Source organism: Opisthocomus hoazin, chromosome 19, assembly GCF_030867145.1.
Source record: "Opisthocomus hoazin isolate bOpiHoa1 chromosome 19, bOpiHoa1.hap1, whole genome shotgun sequence".
In the NCBI taxonomy this organism is placed as follows: domain Eukaryota; kingdom Metazoa; phylum Chordata; class Aves; order Opisthocomiformes; family Opisthocomidae; genus Opisthocomus; species Opisthocomus hoazin.
Window position 1 is genome coordinate 5,356,882 of NC_134432.1, and position 24,714 is coordinate 5,381,595.

At 50.7% G+C, this 24,714-nt stretch overlaps 1 protein-coding gene across 4 annotated transcripts in view; it reads right to left on the minus strand.

The window, feature by feature from the left end:
- Window positions 1–24,714, minus strand: part of NSMF (NMDA receptor synaptonuclear signaling and neuronal migration factor) — a 53,609-nt gene that overhangs the window by 19,711 nt on the left and 9,184 nt on the right. For 2 of the 4 annotated variants that reach the window (XM_075439307.1, XM_075439304.1), the window contains exons 3-6: window positions 13,728–14,207; window positions 9,097–9,172; window positions 6,269–6,337; window positions 2,008–2,060 (exon numbers count right to left, since the gene is read on the minus strand). In XM_075439307.1, the coding sequence (XP_075295422.1) occupies window positions 2,008–2,060; window positions 6,269–6,337; window positions 9,097–9,172; window positions 13,728–14,207 (678 nt within the window). The remainder of the gene's footprint in view (window positions 1–2,007; window positions 2,061–6,268; window positions 6,338–9,096; window positions 9,173–13,727; window positions 14,208–24,714) is intronic. The other 2 variants (XM_075439308.1, XM_075439305.1) reach the window with 1 other exon arrangement.

The following is a 24,714-nucleotide window of genomic DNA, read 5'->3' on the forward strand; positions in this document are numbered from 1 at the left end:
ACAGACTCCAAAGCCACCTCTGCTGCTGCCAGCAAAACAAAACATCCAGTAGATTTCCACCAAAGCCACACATCCTGGACTCCCCTGTGCTTGTTCTTCCACTTGCCAAACGTGAGGCCTTTCCACACAGCAAACAAGGGTCTATCTTCTAGACAGCAGAAGACAAAGTGCCCACTTTCTGAGCAGGACCATTACAGAAAAAGGAGGACACTTGATGGTCTCTCCTTAAATGCACACTGCTCAAAGCTCGATATAATCGAGGCTCCTCCAGTGTCCCAGTGTAAGGGCTCTGGCTGAAATGCCTCACAGGAAGATGGACTCAGCAGCTAATGACACATCCACTGCCAGGAGAAGGCAGCAGTTCTCCAGTCAGTTCTCCCTCCTTGTTCTAGTGACATCCCAGTCAGAGCTGGACCAAACAGAGGGCTGGTCTCTGGAAAGCTCATGCTTTCTAAATTTTGTTGCAAAAGAGAAAAATCCTTCAGTTTTTGCTTGCCTGCACTTCTGCGAGCACTCTGCCTCAGCTTTTTTTTTTTTTTAATTTCCCCTCCAAGGGGCATTATATTGTTTATATCAGCATTTCCCAACAGAATCCAGAGAGCTGGGTCCAGCTGGCTGCGCTGCAGACAAATTCTCGGGAACTGCCAACCACAATGTCTGACTTGGCAAGCCCATGTGAGAGCCGTTATGCCTAGATTAACAGCCACTTATAGCCACTAATACCTATTTCTGGCAGCAGACAGAGAGAGTTTGCTGCAGCGTATCTAGTAACAGCATCTCACGTCAGCAGCACACAGATTCACTGCAGATCTGCATTATAAGAGCTCAGAAGCAACCTGCCCTCCGCTGCAGTGTGTCTGAGTGTGGGTGTCCAGGGAGACAAACCACATAGGAAGTTCTTCAGGTGGTCTTCATCCTCAGCTTTCGTTTAAAACCAGATGTTCATCTATTGCGCACACAAAGACAGCTTTGAAAACATGACCCGAGAGTTACCAAGGCAGAGAGGCATGCCTGAACTTCCAGACAGCTCCAGGGGAAGGTAAGCCCTGTTCATTTGAGGCAGTGCTAACTCAGATGCCAATAAAGACAGTTTAAAGGGCAATGCTGTTTGCTGTTCACTTCCCACAGCATGTGAGAAAGGACAGGAAAGAATGCAAATTCAAGTCAGCAGCGCTCTGCTGCGGGCAGTCCGTATGCGATGCCTGGCCAGGGGGTGGCAAGAACCAGCCGTTTCCTCTTCTGGAGCAATCCTCAGCTCTCAGGAGCGGATCACGCCATTCTCAGCCCATTTCACAGCGCTAAGGGAGCTGCCCCAACCAAGCTATGGAGGGATGTCGCCTTCCTCAGGGAAAGGGAACTGCTGTTTCCCAGGCCCAAGAGGTGATTTCTTCCCCAGTGAGGACACTCCCTTATTTCGCCCGTGCTCCAACCTCTTCCCTGTTCCTCTTCTTTCTCCCTTCCACCGTCCTCTCAGCTCCCACCAGGCAACTTTCCCCCAGGTCCTGCTACAGAGATGGCAGTGGGACAGGGGAGGAGGACAGAGAAAGCTGCCGGGCCGCGTGGCACATGAAACACCGGCCATCCCCAGCAGCCACAGCTGGTCCTCAGCTTTGGTAAGCGGCCAGGCAGCCCTCGGCAGCTCCGGCGAACACTCAGCGCTGGTTCCCCTCCCAAGCGTCTGCGCTGGCCACCACCAAACACCCCACGTGCATGGGACAAGGACGCTGCAGCTCTCCTCCTACTCTGACCACAGAGATCTCCCACGGCCAACGCAGAGGGTCCCTGGAAACAGCTTAAAGACTGCTTGCAGACATCCGTGTGTCCTGGAGGCTTACAACAACCTGGCCTTCTTTTTTGCAGGGTAAAATGGCATCAGCAGGTCAAACCCTTTCTCCAGCCCAATGCCAGGTTCTTCCTACCCACATCTGCACACAACACAGCCTTCCCCATGTCCCAGCAGCACAAACCTCAGCTCCTCACAGCCACATCTTACAGGTGCTCACTTACTTTGTGCTTTAACCCTTCGGCTCCCCACCATGCGGAGGTGCTTCCGAAAATTCCTGAAAGAAAGGCCAAACACAACCTCTGAGAAAAGTAATACAAAGCAATACCTGGCCCAGCAGAACTGAAAAATATGGGAGGAAAAAAAATAAAATTGGGAAGACAGCGTATTTCCTTCAAAAGCTGGAGACCAGGTTCCCAGCCTGCACCCCTTCAGTGCTGGGAATGGTTATGTTTGTCAAGCGTTGGCCGTTTGTTCTGAACTCCCTGGGCTGGCAGCACAGGGCAAGCGAGGTCCTGCATGGCAGTCCCCTGCTCATGGCCTGCCTTCACCTTCCTACGACTGAGGCACCTGGGCTGTAACTTGGCTGAAGACACTGCCGCTGCCCATGCTGGCAACGCTCCCTCTTCTCCTGGCACGCAGCAGTAACTGCTCCGCTCTCTCCTTTCTTCCACACGCGCTTCAGCAGGGCAGCGGGGTGCCCAGGCTCTGCCCTACTAGGCAGCATGCACACACCATGCCCGTGGCTGTGCTCATTCCCAAACACATTCGCAGCAGCTGCTGAAATCGCACCCGTGCTGTCAGCAGCCATGCAGCCCGTACTCGCTCTCCAGGGAAAAGAGCTGGGGAAGAGTGAAGCAGCTTCTTCCCGCTCGGACACCGCTGCTCAGCGAGGCTGGCTGACCCGTGGGCCGCTCTCTGCTGACGCTGCCTGCCTAACCACGCGCTGCCCGGCCCAGGGCTCGCAGGCAGAGTTCAGCGGGGCTGCAGAGTACGAGGCCCCACGGCAAAGTCTGCCTTGGGGAGCAGCTACACCTGATCTTCAGGTCTGTGTAAAACAGAGTGTCCTGGCTGGCCCCAAAAGACCACAGCAAAGGGACTCTTCATCCAGCCCCTCTGAGCGCAAGGGACCCGTTTTCTTCATTTCTCACCACTCACCTAGGCAGGAACCAAACGGGACAGGAACCAAACAGGACACCAGAGGAAACACAGGGAAGAAGCAGCATCTGGACTATCAAGAGAAGTGTCACCCCTTGGTGAATCCTGCTTCGTCAGGGTGACTCCACCTTGCAGCGCAGCCCCCGCGGCCCCAGGGATGTCAGTGAGCCCATGTCCCAGCAGCCTGCACGGAGCGGGGAGCCCTCCTAGATTCCCTCCTTCCCCACCAACACACACCACAGACACCAAGCAACAGAGACTACTGCTGATGGAACGGGTACGATGACAAGTCATCTGGCTCACACACAAGTTAGTGGGATGAGTAAGGACATGTTACAACCATGCAGATGCTTCAGCAAACTCATGGGCCTAGAAGACACTTCCAGCACTGACAGGAAGGTGTTCAGAGAAAGTCAGATATGTCTGCTCCTACACAGAGAGATCGACACAAACACAGCCATCGCGGGAGAGCACTTCACCCATGCCGCCTCCTGCACTGTCCCCGACTTTGGCCTTGGATCCCACGTTGTCATCAGGATCCAGATTCAGCAGCTCAAGAAGGAAAAATAGCAGCTGGGTGGTGAAGCTGGGAGCAACATTATTCCATGACAAATTTCCGTCTGCACTTGGGCTATTAATGTTATTTTCCAAAGATTAATTTTAGCTCTACTCGGGTATGTGCAGGTTCACTGCTGTGGATCAGACACCTGCCCCTGTTAGACGAGTAACTACATGAGCTCGCTTCGCCAACGCACGCTGGACTGGCTCTACACACAAAGCCTTCTGGGGTGCGTGACGACTGAGCACGTCGGCTGGCTTACTGTGCATTGGATTCAAACTCAAATAAATATGATACTTTAAGGGAACCAGGGTCATTCTTTACATAGAAAGGTCTTAGACATATGTTGTAACTGATCAGAATGAAAATCTTCATGGCCCATTGTGAGACCAAAATCATACCAGACACTTGAGCACCAATGCTAATTGCCAAGGCCTCTATTACAGCCTTTGAGCTTTTGGCATTTTGGAGTAAAATCCACTTTTCTGTTAAACGCTCCGTTGTCCTCTCCGCAGACGAGCTTCTTCAGACCCTGGGGGGAAGGAGGTTAAAGCAGTCTTTGCCACAGAATGCTGCTCCCAGCTGCCTAGACAGCTTGGTCTCTCCCATGAGAGCGGGCTGAGGGCAGCTGTCTAGATACATCTCCCAAATACAGCTGAGAGCAGCTCCAGGGAGAGCCCAGCTGCTCATGCTGCACCGTTGCACGAAATGCTCGGTGAATGGCACAAAGGCCTTTTTTTCCTTATCATCTCTTCTGGAAAAAAAGCACTTCGGAAAGGAGGTGCGAGCCTGGGACTGGCTCTTAATGTGGGCATCCTGTGGTCACCCAGATCCTTCCGAGGGCTTTTTGCAGCTGTGTGGGTCCTCGGGCCCCTCTGTGCTGGCACGTGAGCACAAAAGGACGGGCACAGCACCCCGGGGGCAGCCGCAGTCTGCTCTGAGCAGTGAGGCTACAGAAACCTGCCCGGCTCCTGCAACCGCACCCTGAAAACCCAGTGTTCTTTGATCACTAATAAGATCTCTTCACCCAGCAAATTTCAGCAAGCGTCCATCAAGTTGCAGGGGTTACATCTCCTTATCACTCCCTCTCCTGAACAGCCCTCCTCCCGACAGGCTCCAGCTCGCCACACGCTCCGCACAACCTTGCTCCACACCACCCACACGCAGCACACCCTGCCTGCAGCGTTCATTCGCACCCTGCGGAGAAGCCTTTTCATCACCCGAACAGAGGCCAACGACACAACGACTGACGTGTATCAACGCTCTGCAAAACGCCCAACAGAACCTCTGGCGTTCTCCTCCCCAGACCCTCTGCGCGCGGACCACGAGGTTCAGCAGACCACCGGGCATCACTCGCTCTCGAGGCCACGTCCACGGCCCCAGCACACGCCACACCACGCAGACCTGCGCACCGGACACGCAGGGCCAAGCCCTGCAGGGGCTGTGCGATAACAACTGAACTTCCAAAACCCCTGAGGCCACGAAGGGCTGCCCCGCAAGCATCCGAAACAGCGGTGGGGCTGGGGTCCTCCTCGCTCCCAGGAGAAAAGAGCCGAACGCTAACTGCCAGCAACCCTTACAGCTGGCCAGGGTCCGCTCGCTCAGCACAGCCAAACGCCATTCATCGCTCTCCTGTCTCCTCTTCATCACAAGATGAATGTGGACGGGCTCCCGCTGTACAATCCTGCCCAGACCTTCGGTGTCCACAGGAGGCGAGGGGACACGCCGCTGCGCAACGCCAGGCTGGCCTGACTCTGCTCTCTGTCCTCAGCACCGCCGGGGTGCACAGCTCCTGCTCCTGGATCCGTAAGCCAGGTGAATGAGCCATTTGCTAACAAAGACCTGCCTCTGTCTACAAAATTCCAAGAAATCTCTTTCTTTTTAAAGATACACTGTCTATTTATTTACAGCATCTTTAGTTTTGATTCTTATTTCTCTTCACTATTGATGAAAAACCACCATCCTTCAGTTGCTAAAAAAAAAAATCTCATCTTCCTGGCAATTTCCCAGTAAAGAAAACCTGATGATTTTCTCCCACTTTATTTTCAACTGTGCTGAAGCGATCACGGCAGCTTTTAACCAATGACACAAATGCTGTGTTATCCTTCTTAGCAGGCTGCCAACACACATGAGCCTCGGCACATTTAAAGAACCAGAACAGTTCTGATCACCACAGTGGCTAAGTGATGTGCTCTGTGAAGCCAGCAGAAGGGAACCAGGGCCCTTCTGTAACACCCGGACAAGGAATCAGTCCCCATCCTCTTTTCTTTCTTTTCTGTTCTTTAAAAAAAAAAAAAAAAAAAAAAGATTAAAAAAATAGATTTCTGGTCACTAGAGATGTTCATTTTGCCTAGGTCTCAGATTTCTGAGGTGCATTTGTAGATGCAGCAACAGTATATAAAAATATTCAGCTAACCTCAACAAATTCCAAGTACTTGAGAGAGGGCTGGCAAAATGGCATCTTTTTTTTTTTTTTTTTTTATATATATAGTGTATATTTTTCTGCCTGAGACACAGATCCTGTACATTGTATTTGGAAGCTTAAAAGAAACTTGACAGTGTTCCTTTAAGAAGATGGAGATCAGCCATCCTGAGCACTGCAGCATCATTCACCTCCACACTTCCAACACAGCCACTGCTGGTGTCCCTACGAACAGCAATACAGACAGGGACGACCACGTTCAACGTCATCAAGCGTCACTGCTGACACCCGAAGGGCCCATGCAACACCAGGCGAGGTTATGGCTACGGGGGGAAACGGGCCCTACCTCTGTATAACAGCTGCAGAATCATTCTCTCGTTTCCGTCTCTTCCTCTCTGCGTAGCCCCTGAACGCCCTGGGAAACCATTTTAAGCCATTAACCAACTACACAGCTTTGAACTGGAGAGGACACGAAACACAGACAGGAAAGCTCTCAGCAGACAACAGAGAGAGACCAGGCTGACCGAGGCAGACAGCCAGCTCTTGCAGGACTGCGTGCGGGTCAGGGCCCAGGCACAAGACTCACCAAGCCAAAGGTCCTCGCTCCCTAGGGCAGGTGGCTGGACAAGCGGCTGTTCCTAAAGCAAACGTAAGAGTGTCCAGAGCATGGCCCAAAGAAGGGGGGCGAGCAGCCAGCATCCCTGCTACGGAGGAATGGACCTAGGAGACTGCAGACACAAAACCTCTGTACACCAGGATCAAGAGGGGCGAAAGCATGCTCGCAACTGTAGTCTGCATTTCAAAGATGGGGATGGTCGCAGTGTGATCCATGTAGGCCTACCAAGTGCAGCATCTAACCTCTGCCAGGTGACAAACAGCCCTAGCGTAGGGAAAGCACGAGTGAATATGACAGACAGGAGAGGAGAGGAGAGTTTATCCAGGACATCAACAGACAAGGAAATAAAAAAAAAAAAAAAAGAAGATTATACTTACGAGATGCTAGAGATTCCAGGAGATGCAGGGAAAAAGAAAGAGAAGAGGAATTCATTAGTGCTCAGTCCCGGCCAGCGTTCTGAGGGAACTCTCACTCCAGAAGGAATATTTCTTGTTAGGTGGAAGGAAACTGCTCTTTAAATTAAACATTTCTCAATGCTGAGACTCCAACTTGACTGAGCTAAATCCTCCCTGGGCAGCATTGGCATGTGGCCTGGATGCAAATTAAGCTCCCTAGAGACCCAGGAGCATGAGGATGTCCAACCGACAGCTGAATGTGGCCCGTCAGGCTACGACAGGAGCTCAGCAGTACAGACTTCTGGAGCAGGGAGACCTTCTCCCACAGTGACAAAGACTGGTGAAGTCAGCTCACGCTGCCTGGTCCATGAAGGAAGCAAGCACGGTGGGCTGAAAACACAGGAGCAGAGGCCAGGAGGACAGAGGCACCTGGGCAGCCACTCCAACCAGCTTAGGAAAGTGCCCTGAACTTTTGGACATGTTTCTTTGCCGTTTCTAGAGGCAGCACAGAATCTTCAGAAACATTAACCAGGGAGCTACATTAACCAAGGGAGCTGCGCTCCTCAAGGGTTTCTGTAGGGCACCATTCCCCAAACCAAGCTCACCTTGGCCTCCAACAGCTCCAAGCCTTGTAAGCCCTGCCATGGGCCACCATCCTGCAACAAACCTTGTGCACAGAAAAGATGACTTCAGGTAGCAAAAGATGTGCCCGCAGGCAAAGGAAACGTGCTGACTTTGTGCACGGTTTGGTGTGTCAGATCAGAACTATAAAATACCATTCGCTGTTGCCAGCCAACATTTCTAGAGAGCAAAGCATCTGCCAAATTGCCCGCGGGCTGCCCACAGGCCCTGCCAGCCTGGTACCCAGCAGTGTCATCCATCTGGGGTGCCACCAGACTTAAGATCCCCGAAAGGGAGGCAGAGGGACATAGAGGTCAGGCAAGAGAAGCAGCACTAGGGCAATACAGAGAAAGCAGAAGCCCATGGAGACTCCTCACTCCCACTGTCGGGGTGGGATTTGCACCCCACCACCCTGCATTGCATTCCACAGACTGGCACCAGGGAAATGTCTCCCCCGTGCTGCTCCCCATGCTGGGAGGGTGGGCGACACCTCCAGCTGACCTGGAGGGGAAGGGCATGAAGATAAGTGTTTTTTCTGAGGGATGCAGACCCCTTCCAATATCTCAGCAGCTATCCCTGTCCCCAATGCCGGACCCAGTCCTCTCTGCATCCGTCCTTACAGGTTTGATCCAGTCTGGGTCATCCCAACACCAACAATCAGCCTTTTTCGGGATTTGGGAAGGGAAAGGTATGATGGATAGAAGAAATGGCAGAGAACTAGATTACCAAAAGGACACCAGATTAGACAAGGAGAAATGAAAAGAGCAGTAGAGCTGGAGGTGACACAGACATTGGAAGAAGGGCAACAAGGCTGGAGAAGGGCCGTAGAAGGCAGAGCAGCATCTCATTTCCCTCACTGCTTGCCTTGGCTTTCCAGCCAGGTAGGAAATACTTGAAACGAGGAAGACGGGATTTCCTGACAAGCTGGGTACAACCTGGAAATGAGCTTCCCTTCTCCTCTTCAGTCCTTCCAGAACTGCCTCCTCCCAACGCACAGCACCCAGGGACACCAAAACCTGCGTGCAGCATGGAGGGAGAGGCTGTGCCTAACTCAGACCTGCTCACACTCTGCAGAGATTTTACTGACACCTCCTCCAAACAACCAGACCAGCGCAGAAGCTGTAGGGCTGTATCTCATCCTACAGAGACGCGCTCCTCTGGAGTGATGGATGCAGGGCAAGCCTGGAATAACCTTCCCTCGGGGCAGCAACTGCAGCAGAAGCACGCGGTGGAGGGTCTCAGCTGGTGCTCCCACAGGACCCTCGCTCTGCAGAGGCAGCCAGGGACAGGGCACAGTGTCACAGAGAAAATAAGGGAAGCAGAGAAGGGCTGGGTAGCTCAAGTAGTTAAAACCAAACAAGTGGGAGTAGTAAGAAAGAGAACTAATAAGTGCAAAGAAGAAACTGGTAAGAGACAAGGTTGTCTGTCTCTCACTGCGGTGCCAGACAGACAACTCAATTGCTCCAGGCTCTCAGATACAGCTGTGAGCGGGCCGTGAACTTTAAGATACACACTAACAGCTACAGCAGTAGTTTCACTTACGCTTGCATAGTTGTAGTAGCAGTTTGAAAACTGAAGAGGTTCTCTTTTGGGAACCAGGTTCGTATGGGGACATCATCTGGAAGAGAGAGAGCAAAACCTGAGAATCCAGTGGGCAGAGACATCGCTCAGACAGCAAGACGGTCCAAGCTCTTTCTCTTAGTGCTTTTCATCAGTGTCCTGCCCTGTACTAAACAGGAGAGTCTCATCTTCCTCATATATATGCATGCTACCACCAAGTGTTTTGTAAATCTGTGCTAAGCCTGACCATCAGGCTACCAAATGAAGAATGAAAGCTCTGTCCTAAGTGTGAAAGATCAGAATAATGCAGGTATTACAGAAGAGATATTTGAACAAGAAAAAAAAAAAAAAAACAAACAGGGGAAAGAAACATTTTTCATTAAAAGCATTTTCCAGCCTCTGCCTTTTCCTTAACACCTTTAGTTTGAAATGTCCCATTCATCCAGTTCTTTCCGATACAGCCTCCTGTGGAAGACGAAAAGCATTCACCTTCCTCTCTTCACAACTGTAATCCTGAGATGGACTCTCTTCTTCCACCACTGAAGTTTCAATAAACCCCTGGCGCCTGCTCCTGATGACCTGGCCTTCAGGAGTTTTTCCAGTTTCAGAAGTCAAACCGCACATCAGCCGGACAATCCGCAGATAACTCCGTGCTTGTGTGGCCCCCTATGTTTATAAACCGCCCTGCCTGAACCAAACACGGATTATTTCCCAAGTCCGTTGCATCAGGACACCGCATCGTCTTCACATAACAACCACTAAGACAAAAAGCAGGCAGCAGAGTAAGTCACTAATTATGTCTGTGGGATGGTGGTGACCAGAAGGAAGACTCTGACCACAAAGCAGCTCCTGCTGGGAACTGCCAGGCTGAAGTCGGTCAGGCAGGGGATCAGAGGTGTACTAAACTCCACTGACACAAGGCGTGTGAGATCTCAGGGGACTGGGTCCCTGGGATTTAGGGCTACCCGATTTTTCACCTTGCTTCACTTCCAGTTTGTGGCTTCCTTGCTTAATGGCTTGCCTCATGTTGCTGATCATGTGTCTTGCTTCACTCATTCAAGTTTTCAGATCATTAGCAACTACGGTATCTTAGTCATTAATATTCTGGCATTGTCAAGAGTATTTTTTTTCCAATTCACTTTCTTTGGCCAAAACCCAATCAAACCCTGCATGCATACTGCAGACACAATTACTACAGACAGATATCTTACCAAATGTTTTGTACAGATCATCATCTACTACAGACTGATCCTGCTGTTCCCTGAAAGTACAAAAGGTGGCTGCAGTAACAGATGCAAAAAATGCTAAATGCAACTGGGGAGGCTTCCTTTGAAGTGAAGCTTCCAAGAAATCATATAGAAAGCTGTAACAGACACTTCTCAGATAACAGTTTACGTCAAGCCTTGTATAAAGGCACCCTGAGGAAATACATATGTTAAATGCAAACTGCACTCTAGTATGCTAAATGCGTATTATGAAGTTCCTGTGTCTGCTCTCTACCAAAAAACAGATAGAGAAGAAACACAAAACAGCTCAGACTGCAAATGAATTACTTGTTTGAAGTCTCGAACCCACAAAAGTGGTGAAGGAGAAGTTGTACAAATTCCTTTTTAGCCAACAACTCTGTACAGACTTCTCCAGGATTACACATCCCAAAGGACTGACAATCTCTTAATAAATTATACAGCTTTTAAGCCCCTAGCTTTGGTTCAAAGCAGAGCTTATGAACAACAGCTAACATCCTTCTGAGGCTTTGCCTGGACAATTGCTGGAAGCCTCCCCTCCTTTTCTGATAGGCAGGAGTCAACACAGGAAAGACATCCCTCCCTTGCCCACAGCACTCCATGGAGAATAAAGCGTTTGTGAGCCTTCAGAGGTGCCTCTTCATCAGCCAGAGGTAGGACAGCAGTAGAGAAGTGCACAGCTGGGGACTTCAGTGCACAGCGCAGCTCCAGAACTCATCCAGCTAATTAAAATTCAGATTGTGAGTACGGCCATTTTGCTTTGCAGGTAGGATGCTCCTCTGGCCAGGCAGAGCACCTTGTTCTCCTTTCTTGTTAACCATCAACTGTGATGAAACTACCAAGGAACCATGGGCCTGGCTAAGACTGGAGGACCACCACCACCACGTTCAGCATCTCCAGCCACCTGCCAGGCTGCAGGAAAATCTCAGCACCTCTGCCCGTGAATGGACGTGTTTGTATCAGATGCTGGGAGCAGCACAGGAGACAACAGCTTGCGCTTCTCTGGAATGAGGCTAGGCATCATAAACTCAGCATAAAAATCCATATTAAATGATGCCAATCTGGCCTAACTGGCACGAGTGTTGGTTTGCAGCAGTAATGTGCCATGTAAAGCCAAACGGGGAAAGCAGCGCTGTGAAGTGAGCCTCTGGGGGAATTAGTCGTGCTCTCATCTCCATTCCTCTCTGCTCTGTTTTCTCTGCTAGCCGTGCACGAAGGACTTTCCAAGAAACACTTCTTGCAACCTGTGACAGCTGTGCCATTCAATTCTCCTTTTTTTCTGAGTAACAACGCTTGGATAGAGCGCGCAAACGAGACCAAGCTGAGAAACCTTCCATTCCACGGTGCCAGTGCTGGGACAGGGCCTGGTGTCAGAGGCACGGCGCTGCCTGCGCAGCCACACGGGCAGGCACTCCGAAGCTGGAGACAAGCACCCAGGGTGGCTGCTGCCTGCTTACACACAACACGAAACACCCACGGAGGCATCTGCAGGTTCAGTGCTGCCCGCTTTGTTCCCCTTTAAGTAACTACTCCAGTGTATCTTCAGAAAGGCAAATCGCCATTTCACATTGATAACTGGTCCTAACAAAAATTGCTGCCTGGTTGAAAATACATATTATAAATCCCAAGGCCCAGAAACGGAACATGTCATCTCTCCACAGCATGTGCCAGGGCACGTTTTCCAGCAAAAAGAGGTGTTCAGCTCCAGCTATGAGCAGTTAAACTCTTCCTTTAGCAGGTAAAACACGTATGATCATAAAACAATCAAAGGTTTCCACAGAGGAAAACACTCCTCCTTCCTTTTCTTGCAGTTAAGCAACAAAATAATAAAGTCTAAATTTGCACTTTAGTGTCTGATGCGAAGCCCAAATATCACAGGGAATAAACAGAGAAACGATGCTTAAAAACTATGCACAGGAATCAGCAGGACTGTAGGTGTTCTGTACACTTGATAATCCATTATTTTCTAATAATTATTCTTGAGTATTAGTCCATGTATTAATTTAGTCACAGAATTTCAAGCATCTAGGCATGAAAACCTGATCCAGAACCCAACCTTTCTGTGATTGTACCTGCAGTAAACATCACTATGATATTTACTAGAAAACTAAGAACCCAGGAAAGATGTACAGTTATTTCCACAGTCCTTATGCTCAATTTATTTTCAGGGAGAAAACCTTGACCTTTCCTGGCTGGACACTCCGCTCTAAAAGCCTTGATGTGCGTTTACAAAAAGAAAAAAATCAGATAAATTAGGTCAGACTCTCTGCCCGCCACATATAGAGCTGACAAGCAAAGACGGACTGCGTAACAGCTAACAATTCCACGCACACAGATTGCAACATATATTTGAATAATTGTTTTTAAAGACAGACAGGGATTTTTTAATGTAATTGAATACACGTCCTATTCCCTGAAAATACCGAGCAAATGGATAGTGAGTGGGCAAGAAAGTCCAATATTGTGTTATTAGCTAATATTTATGGAAAGACCCTGAGGTGGCATGACGTGAGGGACGCTGTGAGCTGCTGCCAGCCACGCAGACCGGCATTTCGGGGACACACTGAAGTGCAGAACACTGTACCTGAGGCCTCACCCCCGCACAAGGCAGAGGAGCGAGGGTCCTGCTCCGCACCGCCTCCTGGATAAGCACAGATGTAGGTACTTTGACACTGCCCCTGCTCTCTTGCTCTTCCTTCAACGGAAAGGGAACCCGCAGAAATCAACCACGCTAAAGGGTGGGTGTCAGGAGGATGGGGCCAAGCTCTTTCCAGTGGTGTCCAGTGACAGGACAAGGGGCAATGGGCACAAACTGAGGCACAGGAAGTTCCATCTCAACATGAGGAACAACTTCTTCCCTCTGAGGGTGACGGAGCACTGGAACAGGCTGCCCAGGGAGGCTGTGGAGTCTCCTTCTCTGGAGATATTCAAGACCCGCCTGGACAAGGTCCTGTGCAGCCTGCTGTAGGTGACCCTGCTTCGGCAGGAGGGTTGGACTAGATGACCCACAGAGGTCCCTTCCAACCCCTACTATTCTGTGATTCTGTGATTCTGTGTAAGCTACACGAAGCTGGCATGAAACCACCCAGGTCATCTGCTGCTGACAAGCTAGCAGCAGAGACAGTGGGGCTGGGGCGAGCTGGCCCTAAACTGAACTCAGCTTATTTTAAACTCCTCCTTTGACAATCCCTTTCCATGAGTGCTGGTGCAAGGTACCAGCAAGGTGCTGAAGGGGAAACGCTACAGGACCCAGTTCAAGGTATGTGGCAACGAAACCCCCGTGCTGGGATGAGATGGGGGTCACCCTTCAGCCTTGAGTCGGTGAGTCCCTTTGTGTCCTTCCAGCACCTAGCGCTCACCTGTACTTACCAGACACTCGATCAACGCTGTACATCCTCTCCAGCCTTTTTCTGTGCCAGCCGGTCTCGCTGGCTTGATGCTGCTCCAGGTCGAAGGAGTGCTGGGAGGGGACAGCCAGCCGGGTGCAGCTGGGGCACTCCTTGGAGCCCTGCCGGCTGCCCGGCCAGCCCTTGCAATGCCTGCTGACGCCATGAGAGCCACCAGCGCTGTGCACGTGGTGGCCGTGGTGGCATTCCTCTTGGGCAGCCCCCTTCATCACCACCAGTTCCATACTTTCATTCTCGTGGTCCGACAGCATCGGCCTCTCGCCGGAGATCGTGTAGACTCGCGGCTTCGGTCCCTCGCTTGGCATCTTCTCTGCCTGCTCCTCGGAGAAGCTCCTCTCGAACTTGCCGTCTGAGATGACGGAGAGCCTGCGCTTGTTCTGTGCCGCCTGCTGCATCTCAGGGGAGTCCTCCTGTCCAATGTAGGAGTCTGCTAACAGGTGATCTGAAACACAGGGAACACTTTCCTTAAAACCAAAGCACCCCAGACACTGACAAATTCACGAGGCTCTTTGTTACTGTCGCAGCAAGGGGAAAGGGGAGAGAGATACAGTAGGTTCTCCTCTGGACCTTTGCAGAAGAACGCATGCCCACAGCCTTCTAAATCTCCAGAGCTGGTACTGAAATGAGAGACATTTCTCACAAACACACCCCATATTTTAAGCGTGCTTGGCCACCAAACAAGTCTAGCAGCAAATGCAGGTCTCGCTGCACAGCCTGAAAATGCTTACGTGCACACCGGCCCTTGTCCAGCTGCACGGCCCTGCCTGCTTCGGCGGGTTTCGCCACGCGAGGGCTGTGGAGCTGGTGACAGTTCACAGCACAAGGACCAGCACCACCCTCCCTAAGAAGCGACAAACTCCGAGTGTCTTCCGCATCAAGTTATAATTTTTTAGAAACAAGGGAAAGGGGCAAACCAGTAGGGTTTGCGTGTGTGTCGTCGTCGTGGTCGTGTCCCCCCCTCCCCCAATTTTCTGCCAGTTGGTTTGACATGAAAGAAATGCAAGAAGACTTCAGCCGACAGCCAGCGGCAGCCCCGCGTCCCGCTCCCTGCGGCAGCCCTGGTGGCCACAGCACAGCCTGTGGGAGCTCTCCTGAAGGCAAATGCAGCCGCTCCCTTTGCAAGGTAGGAAGACCGAAAGGAGAGAGGCCCATGAGTGCAACTATCTTTGGAACACACACGCTGGATGAAGTGCCAGGAAATCTCAGCATTTCCATGGCAATTCCATGCATGAACCCAACAGCAGCTCCCACCCACCTGCTAATCCTTTTTTCAAGTGGCTGTTAATTACCTCTTACACTTCCCTTCAGATGGGAAGCAGCTAGGGGACTGTTAAAAAGGCTCAGCAGGGAATGCATTATTCATGTGACTACTACCCCAGAAAAAATAAAACCGTCAGTGTCCAGCACAGACAGCAGCATTTTCAACAGAGGCAGGAAGCAAACCCAAGCCTTTACTTCACTAGATATTTAATGAACCTCTTTCCTTTAGCTGCTGAGCCATGACCTGGAAGAACTCGGCAACGGTCTGCGGCTCAGCTACCTTGTAGCTGGCGATGCAGAGATGGAGGAAGAGACCTATCTCAGGACAAGGCTGATGCTGTATGTGTGCAACACGGACCTTCCACTGCTGCCACGTTCTGCTTCCTACGAAGTGCTCCTGTGCCCCTCTGAACAGAGCCCTCCCAAGCCGAGGACGTACACTTGCAGCTTTTGCACCCGAAGCCCATCCTGGATTGTGCTCACACTGCCAAGGGCCTCTCCCCCTGCTCTGTTTGCAGCCAAGACTGAACTGAATTTCGCTGGTACTGGTTCAGTGTGTCACCCTTATCTCATTTTTCTGCTTGAGATACAGCTTCCTCCAGCACCACCAGGAGATGAATACATCTCTGGCCACTCTGCTCAAGAAGTGACTGTCAGGACCGTTCAGGCTGACACAGCTCAGGTTCGCGGTCTCTGGGTACTGTATCTGGCAGCCATGCAACTCCTGGAGCTGACCAGGAGAAGGAGCCTGCAGGAGTCCTACAGAAAGAGCTACGCCTCTCGAATCTATAGCTGACGCTGTCTCTCCAGACTTCATGTGAAGTCCAAAACGTATGCCTAGGAGTAGTGAGGAGTCATGCACCTCACTGGTACTGTCCTGGTAAAATACGAAAGGCGGGCAGTGGGCTACTTGACCTACGGTCTCCTGCACAGAGACAGCACAGACAGCTGCACCCCTCCAGGAGGAAAGCCTGATGGACTACAAGGGCCCTCACCAGAACAACTGCCAGCCATTCAAGCAGAAGACGCTGCTCCACCAGCTGTTATTCAACAGCTTGTCCACCGAGTCCCACCACTGCAGGATACGATGTCACGGACCAGCCACTGCCAAAAGTGTTCACAGGCTCCAAAGTCTCTCCAACAGCTTGTCACCCCTCAAGAGGCAGCAGGCCACCACACTTGCTCTCCAGCTATCCAGACCCTCTACAGTTCCAAGACTATCTGCGCTCTGGAGTGGGCATGTCTTGGGAAAACACCACCAAACGACTCTTCAAGATCTGCCAAGATCTGTGCTGGCTAATACTGCCAAGCACACCATTTTGTAAATTAAAAACAGAGGCCAGTTCCAAGTACTCATCTCAACTTGTCAAACTTACTGATCTGTGTGGGCACAATGACGTTACATATTTCTTAAGACATCACAAAACAGTGGCTGACAGCTGCCCTGTTCCTCCCGAAATGAATGCTTCTACGGAAGACGCAGAGCCTCATTAGAGCAAACACAGAGGACTGCGCGCCTTTACCCACACGCCGACAGCACCACAACTCGGAGATCCGAGAATTTCTGAACTCCGGTATCTGTGGGTAAATGGAAAAGTGAAGTGCTCCAAGCATAGCATGTCTGAAAATGCTGATCTCAAGTGCAGAGAGACCACATCCAGTCTCTGTTTTATAAGCATTGAGGTTTGTTCAGCCCCATAAAATTTACAGACGTGTAAGTGGGTCGTGACTGGTTTCAACTCAGAGTCAACTTTTTACTGAAATCATGGCAGCGTTACAATCCTTGACAAGATACATTTGACATAAACTACCTGTCTGATCTAGGGTGCAAAATGCAAGGGCAATCCTTTCTTCCTACCTTACTTGTCCCTTACTCAACGTGTTTCCACTCGGTCTACACCACAAAGGCCTGCCACCACACCAATATGCTGGTGTTCACACACACAGCAGCCCAGAGATGTCACCAGTGCCCAGTTCCCTTGCTTGTGCTCACAGTGAACCGGATTCAGGTGCCAAAGCACTGCGCTTGCTTCTCCTATGGCATTTTTGGCTAATAGTTTGCTTCTGCTAGGAGGGAAGTCAAGCTGGTCCAGAAATCAATGCTGAATTATATCTGAGCCAACGGATGTTCAGTGGGGAGAACCGAGAAACAGTAAGACTCCAGCAGTAACTGGAACTGCCTTCGAAGAGCCAGCTGAAGCAGACTGCTGTTAACAGCCTCTGCCTACTTACTGCTGCTCCATTTCATTTCATTTTCACATTGCTCTTGCCACCTCTCCCACAGCCAGCTGCTCCATCCAGCTGCCACGCCAGCCCAGGACAGCGTGCCCCAGAAGCCTGGCACAGTGCTGTCCTCGTCAGCCGCTCCGACGAAGCTGACCTGGTAACAGCTCGGCTCTCCTGCTTGCTTTCATCAGCAACACCTTCGTCTTCCACAGCTGCAAAGCCACCTTGGAGCAGACAAATCAGGTTCCTCAAAGGGATTTCTTTACATCTAGATTTGTGCTCTGCATGGATTTATTGTGCCAGAGATACTTGACGGCAAGATGAAGGGAAGAGGACCAACATGCTTGATCTGCAGATCATGTGTCTATTGGTAACAGAAACATCCAAATCACATTTTCATCACTTCCCTGTCTACCTGGGCTAAGTCCAACAGCCTGTCCAGAGCCCAGAGGCTCGACAGCCCAGTCCCAAGGGCCAATCCACTTCTCGCCCTCCTTGCTTACCTGAAGGCACACGTCTCTGACTTTACTTGCTCCTCTCTGATATTTCTTTCCCCACCTTCCATGCAGCAGTGCCCAACACAGGCGTTAGGGCATGCGTATCACCAAAGACATGACCACCAAAAGCAATGATAAGCTGTATTGGTTAATTTGCGGTACCCTGGGAAAGAAAGAATCCACATTCTTGATACATGTAATTCCTGCTAATTAGGCACTTATTACTATTAGACACTTACAATACATCCTTTGTCATCCAGTAACTCTAACTGGAGCACTTCCTCTGACCCAGGTAACTAACCGCGAAAGGACTTTCACATTTTCTCTCGCTGTCACAGGTTTCTCAAGAGGAGGTGACACGCTGGGATAAGCCTCAGCTGACTGATGCCTACTCACAACAGTGGAGGGACTCACCGAGCCAAACTGTGATCTGATGCAGACTGCCTTGTAACCCCATGGGATGAGAAGTTTATAAATCAAGGCAGAAAATAGCCACAAGGCATGGAGAAAAGCTTTAAATAAAAAAAAAGTCCCAAATTTATTACTGTGTTTAGCAGCCAAACTGATGATTAAAGCACCTTAGATTTAAAACCTCAGCTACGGCATCAGAAGTAAAGCGGCAAAGGGGAATCCAGATAAGACCAATTAAAAAAACATCTGTCATCTCAGAAAAATAAATTTCAGGGAAAGAGTTCTCCCTTCCCTGCTCCACCTCAGCTGGACCTCTCCGGACCTGAATTTTATGGTACCAACTTTAACTGTCTCAGCCACTGAAGATGAATGGAAAGATTTTAGGTTTACAGTATACGGACTTGCAGCATCGTTCGTAGCAGCAGGAATGAAGTTCATGCTTTTTTTGTTGAACACCAGTAGGAGTCCAGGCGATACCCTCCGTGAGGGGAGCTGACGGGTGCCTTGGCTAGAGCCTAGGGCATTACAAAGCAGTCCCAGCTTTTCAAACAGCACAGCTGAGCAGTTTCTCCTGCAATTCCAGTTCTGAGACCTCCCGTACGCCTGTGCTGACCCTCAGGTGTGCTAAGAGGCTGCCCGGTCCTGTGCTCCTCCGCTCCCGCTCCCAGCACACACCAGAGCCATGACGCCAAGCTCCCCACCATGTCAGCTCCGTCCTTCCCAACCCTAACACGCTGCAACGCGACCCCGCCAGCACAGGGCTCTCGCCTCCAGAGACCTTGGGGGTCTGCAGGGCTGAAACCTAGTCAAAAAACAGGCATGGTAAAACCAGGAAACTTCTTCAAAATACTGAAGCACGAGGCAGGGATATAAAAATGGAGAAACAACAATTAAAAAAAGGTCACAGTGGCATTTTCAGCCATGCAGTATCTTGAAGTCAAGTGAGCGAACGACAAACCAACGTTGGTGATGGGATTACCCGGAGCCTGGCCAAGCCAGCCCCGCTGTGACTTCACCGGGCGCCCCAACCCGAGCACGGAACGCCACACGCTTCTCTGCAACGCGACGGAGGAACGGCAAGGGCCGCTTCAGCAAGGGAGCTGTATGAGAAAACAGAAGGTCACTTAACTACGACAAAAGGGTTCCAATTAGTCTTCTGCACTGAAATGGGCCTAGAAAACAAACAAACTGCAGATGCTGTTGACATTGTGCCTCATAGATGAGTAACCTTTTAGTCTGGCCTGTAACATTAATGTGAATAGATGAAATTCTTACTATGAGACATGACCCAAAGGAGCAAGTGGCAGCTCCCACCACTGGCCTTCACATTTCCATGGTAACACTATGACCTACGTTTTATTCACTCCATAAGCCAACAACACACTCCACGGAAAGTTTTAGGATACACCCACACCATACCTGTGCTGGCTGATCCTGGAAGCAGCCTGAAGCTCTCAGAGATGAGATTTCACATCCCTGCTCTGCGCTCAAGCAGCCTACAACCCCCTCCGGAGCACAGGCTCTTTCTCGAAAGGCCACCTCCATGGCTCAAAGCCAGCCACATCACATCAGCACAGGGACACACCGAGAGAGCTGGGTGCTGCTGGGGCCCGACCTGGGGACAGGGAAACAACCTCTAGAGAAAAAGTCAGACAGGGTGCTTACCCTGAAGCAGGCTCCACTGGCAGCTCCACAGTCCGAACACTGGCCAGTTGAAGGACCCTCTTAGAGCACTGTACGGCTGCAGCCTTGCCTCATGGCTTCACAAAACACGCAGCTCGCTTGCTCGGACTGAAGCGCCTGCTCAGCCTCATGCTGGAGCTTCCCAAGCCCCACGTCAGCTTGTGGCAGTGTCAGGAACCTCCTCTGCCGCACGGCTGCTGCCCTCCACACGCACCCACACCCTCTCGGCTGACACGGAAGAAGCCCAGGGTGCAAACGCGAGCGCTGGCTTCGGTGCAGTCTCTGCTCGTGGCACAGCAGCCTCGGCAAACACGTTTTCCTCCTGCCACCACTACCCATTGCTGTTTGGCTTGGGGAGGCTCACAGGTGCCACCTTCTCCTTACACACTCCATGTTTTAACTGATAGCTGAAACATCATGCAAAAACAAAGGAAAGAAGCGAAGATGACTTCTTTCGAGCTTAAAAAGAAGCTTCTTCCAGCTCCAGGTAACTACCCCCTTTAGTTTGTAGTGATGCAAACCAGTCAGAGGAGCCATGCTGTTTCTGCAATAACCACTGCAAATCTGGGTCAAGACCTGCTAGGCAGCCCTGGCCCGAGGCCCATCATCTCTGCAGCACCCAGACACCTTATACTCGCTGGGATCTTTCCCTCTCTCTTGCTTCCAGAGCCGCTCACGCACAGCTTGCCCGGAGCAGCCAGCCTGCAGCAGGCAGACCAGGGCGGCACCCTACAGCGACAGCCCCAGCACTCCAGCAGCAACTGCCCTCCAAATAACCCCACCAAGCGAAAAACAAACTGCCCGATACAGAAGTAACAGCAAAAAAACCAGCATAACCCCCTTCCTTTCCTCAAAGGATCCTTGTGTCTGAATCCCATCCCACCGGGACGCATCACTGCTCCCCCAGAGAGGAGGAAGCTTCTCAAATGCTGCACTTGCTGTCATTTTTAACATCACTGCCCCATGCCATCGGTATCTTTTTCCTCTCATAGTTCCAGCACATGGAGATAGAGAAATCTTAAGCAGCATCACCGTGTGGGGCCTCTGACACCTAAGCTGGGAGAAGGGGACTCTAGGAATGTCCAAAACTCTTTATCCCACAAGCACGGATGAGTCTGACTGATTATTTATTCTACTTTTTGCTCTCTGCAGCCTTTTTACACTTCCCTTTCACAACATTTCAATCCTTTTCGCTGTCGTTCTTCTAGGTTTGTCCCAAGGGACTCCCACTCCTACACTAAAACCATGCCACAGACAAGATGGGAAGTCTTTGGAAGGTACCAGAAAGCTACAAGAGTCAGCCAGGACTCTGGCAACAGCCTTGCAGTCAGAATGAACGCTGAGCATGGGAAAGTGCTCTTCTTGGGAATCTTCCCAGACCTTCCACCTGCATGAATAAGCCAGCAATAAACAGAAGCAGCGAGGGAGCAGGAGGTGCATTACCACCTCAGCACCAGCTCCCTTAAAAGATCCGTGCCCTGCCAGCTGCAGCAGAGTCCAACCCTCCCTTTCTTCCAATTCCTCAGAATATCCTAAAGATCGGGAGAAAAAAATCCTGAGTGAGCCCCAGAGGACAATCCCTTCATCCTCTGCCATCACCAGGCGGCTTCCCTGTTCCAGCAGGGAAACAAAGAGAACAAAAACCTGTATTGCCATCATTCTCTCACTCCGAGCCAAGCGACAGAGGAGAGGTGAACGCACCTCCCACGCCACCTGGAGACACCTCCTCCAGGAGAAGAGATCAAAGAGTTGCACAGGGATAGTGGCACAGTATTTCTGAGCCGTGACATTCACAGGCCTTGCATCAGGAAGAATCAGCAGTTGCAACCAACAACAAATACCCTGCCTCACCTCATCTTCTTCTCGCTACAGGTACAGGGCAGGGGCTGCACCCCGCAGTCCTCTTTACCTCCCGCTGATGTTCAGTTCCATACCCACTAGGGAAGGAAGCGGAGCATAGACAGACTGCAATTTTATCGAAAACAGAAGGCAAACAAAGCCTTGCAAATAACTCACCCCTCATTAAAACGCTTGGACATGGCAACGGGCCCATCCTGCTGACATACAAACCCTCTGCAGGTCTTCATTACCACTCCCCAATTTCTCAGAGCTATGCTGCCACACAAGCTCTCCAGAGGAGCCACCAGAAATAGCTTCTGGGGTGTAAAAGTTACCACCAACGATAAGCTCTTTGATCATTTGTGGAATGTGAAGTGAGAGGTGGGATGCAAAAGCCATGATATCATCTCCTTTCCTGGGAGCCAAGGGACTCTAACAATAAAAAAAGTCAAACCAAAATGGATGATCCTCAGAGAGCAAAGTGCAGCAGAAATGGAGTAATTTGGGGCAGTCTCTGCACACTTGGCATCTCCATCCCAATGGTGGGTCTCCTGTGCCTGCCTGGGGAGATCCCGGGCTCCACTCGTCTGCTGAGGAGCTGAATTGGCAGGTCAAGCAGCAAAAGAACTGGCATCCCAAGGATTCACACCCACCTCACGTTCTGCACGAGGATTGTCCTCTGCAGGGAGAGAGAGGAGGGTTCTAGCTCCTGGATCTGCTGATGAAGAGGAGCCTGCCCTTCCCTCCTCCATTTAGGCCTCCACCGTCCCACTGATGGCTCTGCCACATTCCTGCTCCTCAAAGACCACAACCCTTTTCCCTCACTGCATTCATCAATGACTTTACACCTTTCTTCAACTTTTTTTTTTTTCTGGACTGTAAACAACTGAAGTCAAGGCCTGCGTCTTTCCATTCACGTTTAGGCTAGAGCCTTAATCCCAGCAGCAGCCTGCTGGCAGCGCAGGGAGTAGCCACGCCTACAGCTGGGGTTATCACAGTGGGAAGCGGGCCTATCCCACCAGGTAAAGACAGTCGCGGTGAAAGCCCAGAGTGCCACGAACAGAGACACACACGCACCGAGGACTCAACTCTTCAGTCTGCCGAGCTTTCTGGACCCAAGCCACCAACCCGCGCGAGTAGGAACTCACTACAGGATACTGGTGGGCTTGTACAGTCATAACACTGCCTCTCCCTGTTCTCTTCAGCCAAGCTGATGACTTGGAACAGATTCAGGTACTTCTATATATGTGCTACATCTTCAGCTTACGCAGAAGAGGCCCTTCATTTGTTTCACCGGAGTCACTGGATGAAAGGTAATCACACAGCTTAAGCGCTCTGCCGAGCCAAAGGTGAAGCGTTCAGAAACTTGTGAAAGCGATACCAAGATAAACAGAATTTCTGCAGGAAGGAAAGAGCGGACTTCTCTGTTACTGGACTACTGAGATGAACAAAAGGGAGCCAAATTTTCTACTCTCAACATTTTTATAGGCTAGCAGTGTTCCCACCATGGTTATTTATAAAGAAATGTTACAGACTGTGTTAAATTATACACTGCAGAATTTCAAAAAGATGACTTAAAAAATGATGATCCTTTTTTTCCCTCTTCTATAACATTTAGAGTAATTTCTAGGGAACTTTATTTATTTCCAAGTCAATATTTCAGGATCCCATAAGGATTGTGGCACATCCATGTGTACCTCTCACTGCTTGATTCTGATCTGCAGCAACTAAAGTCACCTGGATCCAAATACGATCTCGAGCCTGAAACACCAAGGGGTCAGTGGGTATGAGAAGGCTTCCCTGGAGAGCTTACGGATAAGTTACGAGCACAGAGCGGGCTTAAACACTGCTTTGGGGAGTGTGACAGCGGCACATGATCCAGGAGTCACATCAGCTCCATTTCCATGTTCTCCTTACCTACAGAGAGAGGAACGAGCAACTGGGAGCACGCACAAGGCTGAGTAAAATGACAGCTTTGTAAACGGGCACCAGAGAGGCTCCTGCTCCTTGGCTTTGACCAGGGCTCCCCGAACAGCTCTGCCCTTTCCAGGGATTCTCTCTGGCCCGACCATGGCCCCACAGGTAAGGGCACCACAAAGCGAGCAGGAGCCCACACTTCCCCCCGCTGGGAACTGGGGCTGGGGACTGCAGAAAAGGGCTAGCAAAGACACCAGCTGACAGCAGCAGCTGCGGAAATGGCCATGACAAAGGCTGGTTTTGCCATTCTGGGAAGCCTCCTCAGACCTGCCCAGCCCGTCTCTGCACTGTCTGTCCAACCCCGTCCTTCCCTCTGCCTCGCGGACGCGTCACCTCAGCTGCGCTAAACCCCAGCCTTTTGCTGCCCTTCCCTTCCTCCCACCACGAGTTCTTCTGAAACCACATATTCTAAGTAATGTGTCACTGGAGCTTCTCATGCCTGAAAAAAACAAACAGTACACTGTTTTAAAGCCCTTCCATTCACAAAGTTAGCCCAATTCAGCCAAGGCCAACTTGAAGGTCGTTAGATCAGATCCAAGAAAATAGGCAGGGACTCGTTCAGCTGGCTGTCAAAGACCAGTGCGACTGGGCTTGCTCTTTAGCAAGAGGCGTTTCCTGCCTGTAGAGGTTTAAACACACACACTTACAGCTTACCTAAAACCATGCTCCATTATGTTCTATTTAATAACTGTATCCCCTGCAAAACAGTTCAGTGCTACAGAACAGTCTGCTGCTTGTTCACACAGGATTTTCTGCGAGTTTCTCTTGTGCTCTCTTGCCCACCAAGTAGAGCTCATCATAAGCTGACAGGAACAATATCTGCATCTAAAAAATTAATGCATTAGCTAGCACATGCTGGTGTCCTCAACCAGACAAGCCAAATCTTATTTTAACCCTTGTTGAAGGAAACCCTGGGAATAAATCCAGTTGTTACCTTCGCCAGCAAAGCCAGATCGCTTCACAAGCACTAAGCACATCAGTTAACACACTATACCTCACCTTTTTTATTCCCCAGTGTAAGCAAGACCTAGGAGGGACAAACCAGTGCAGAAGCCT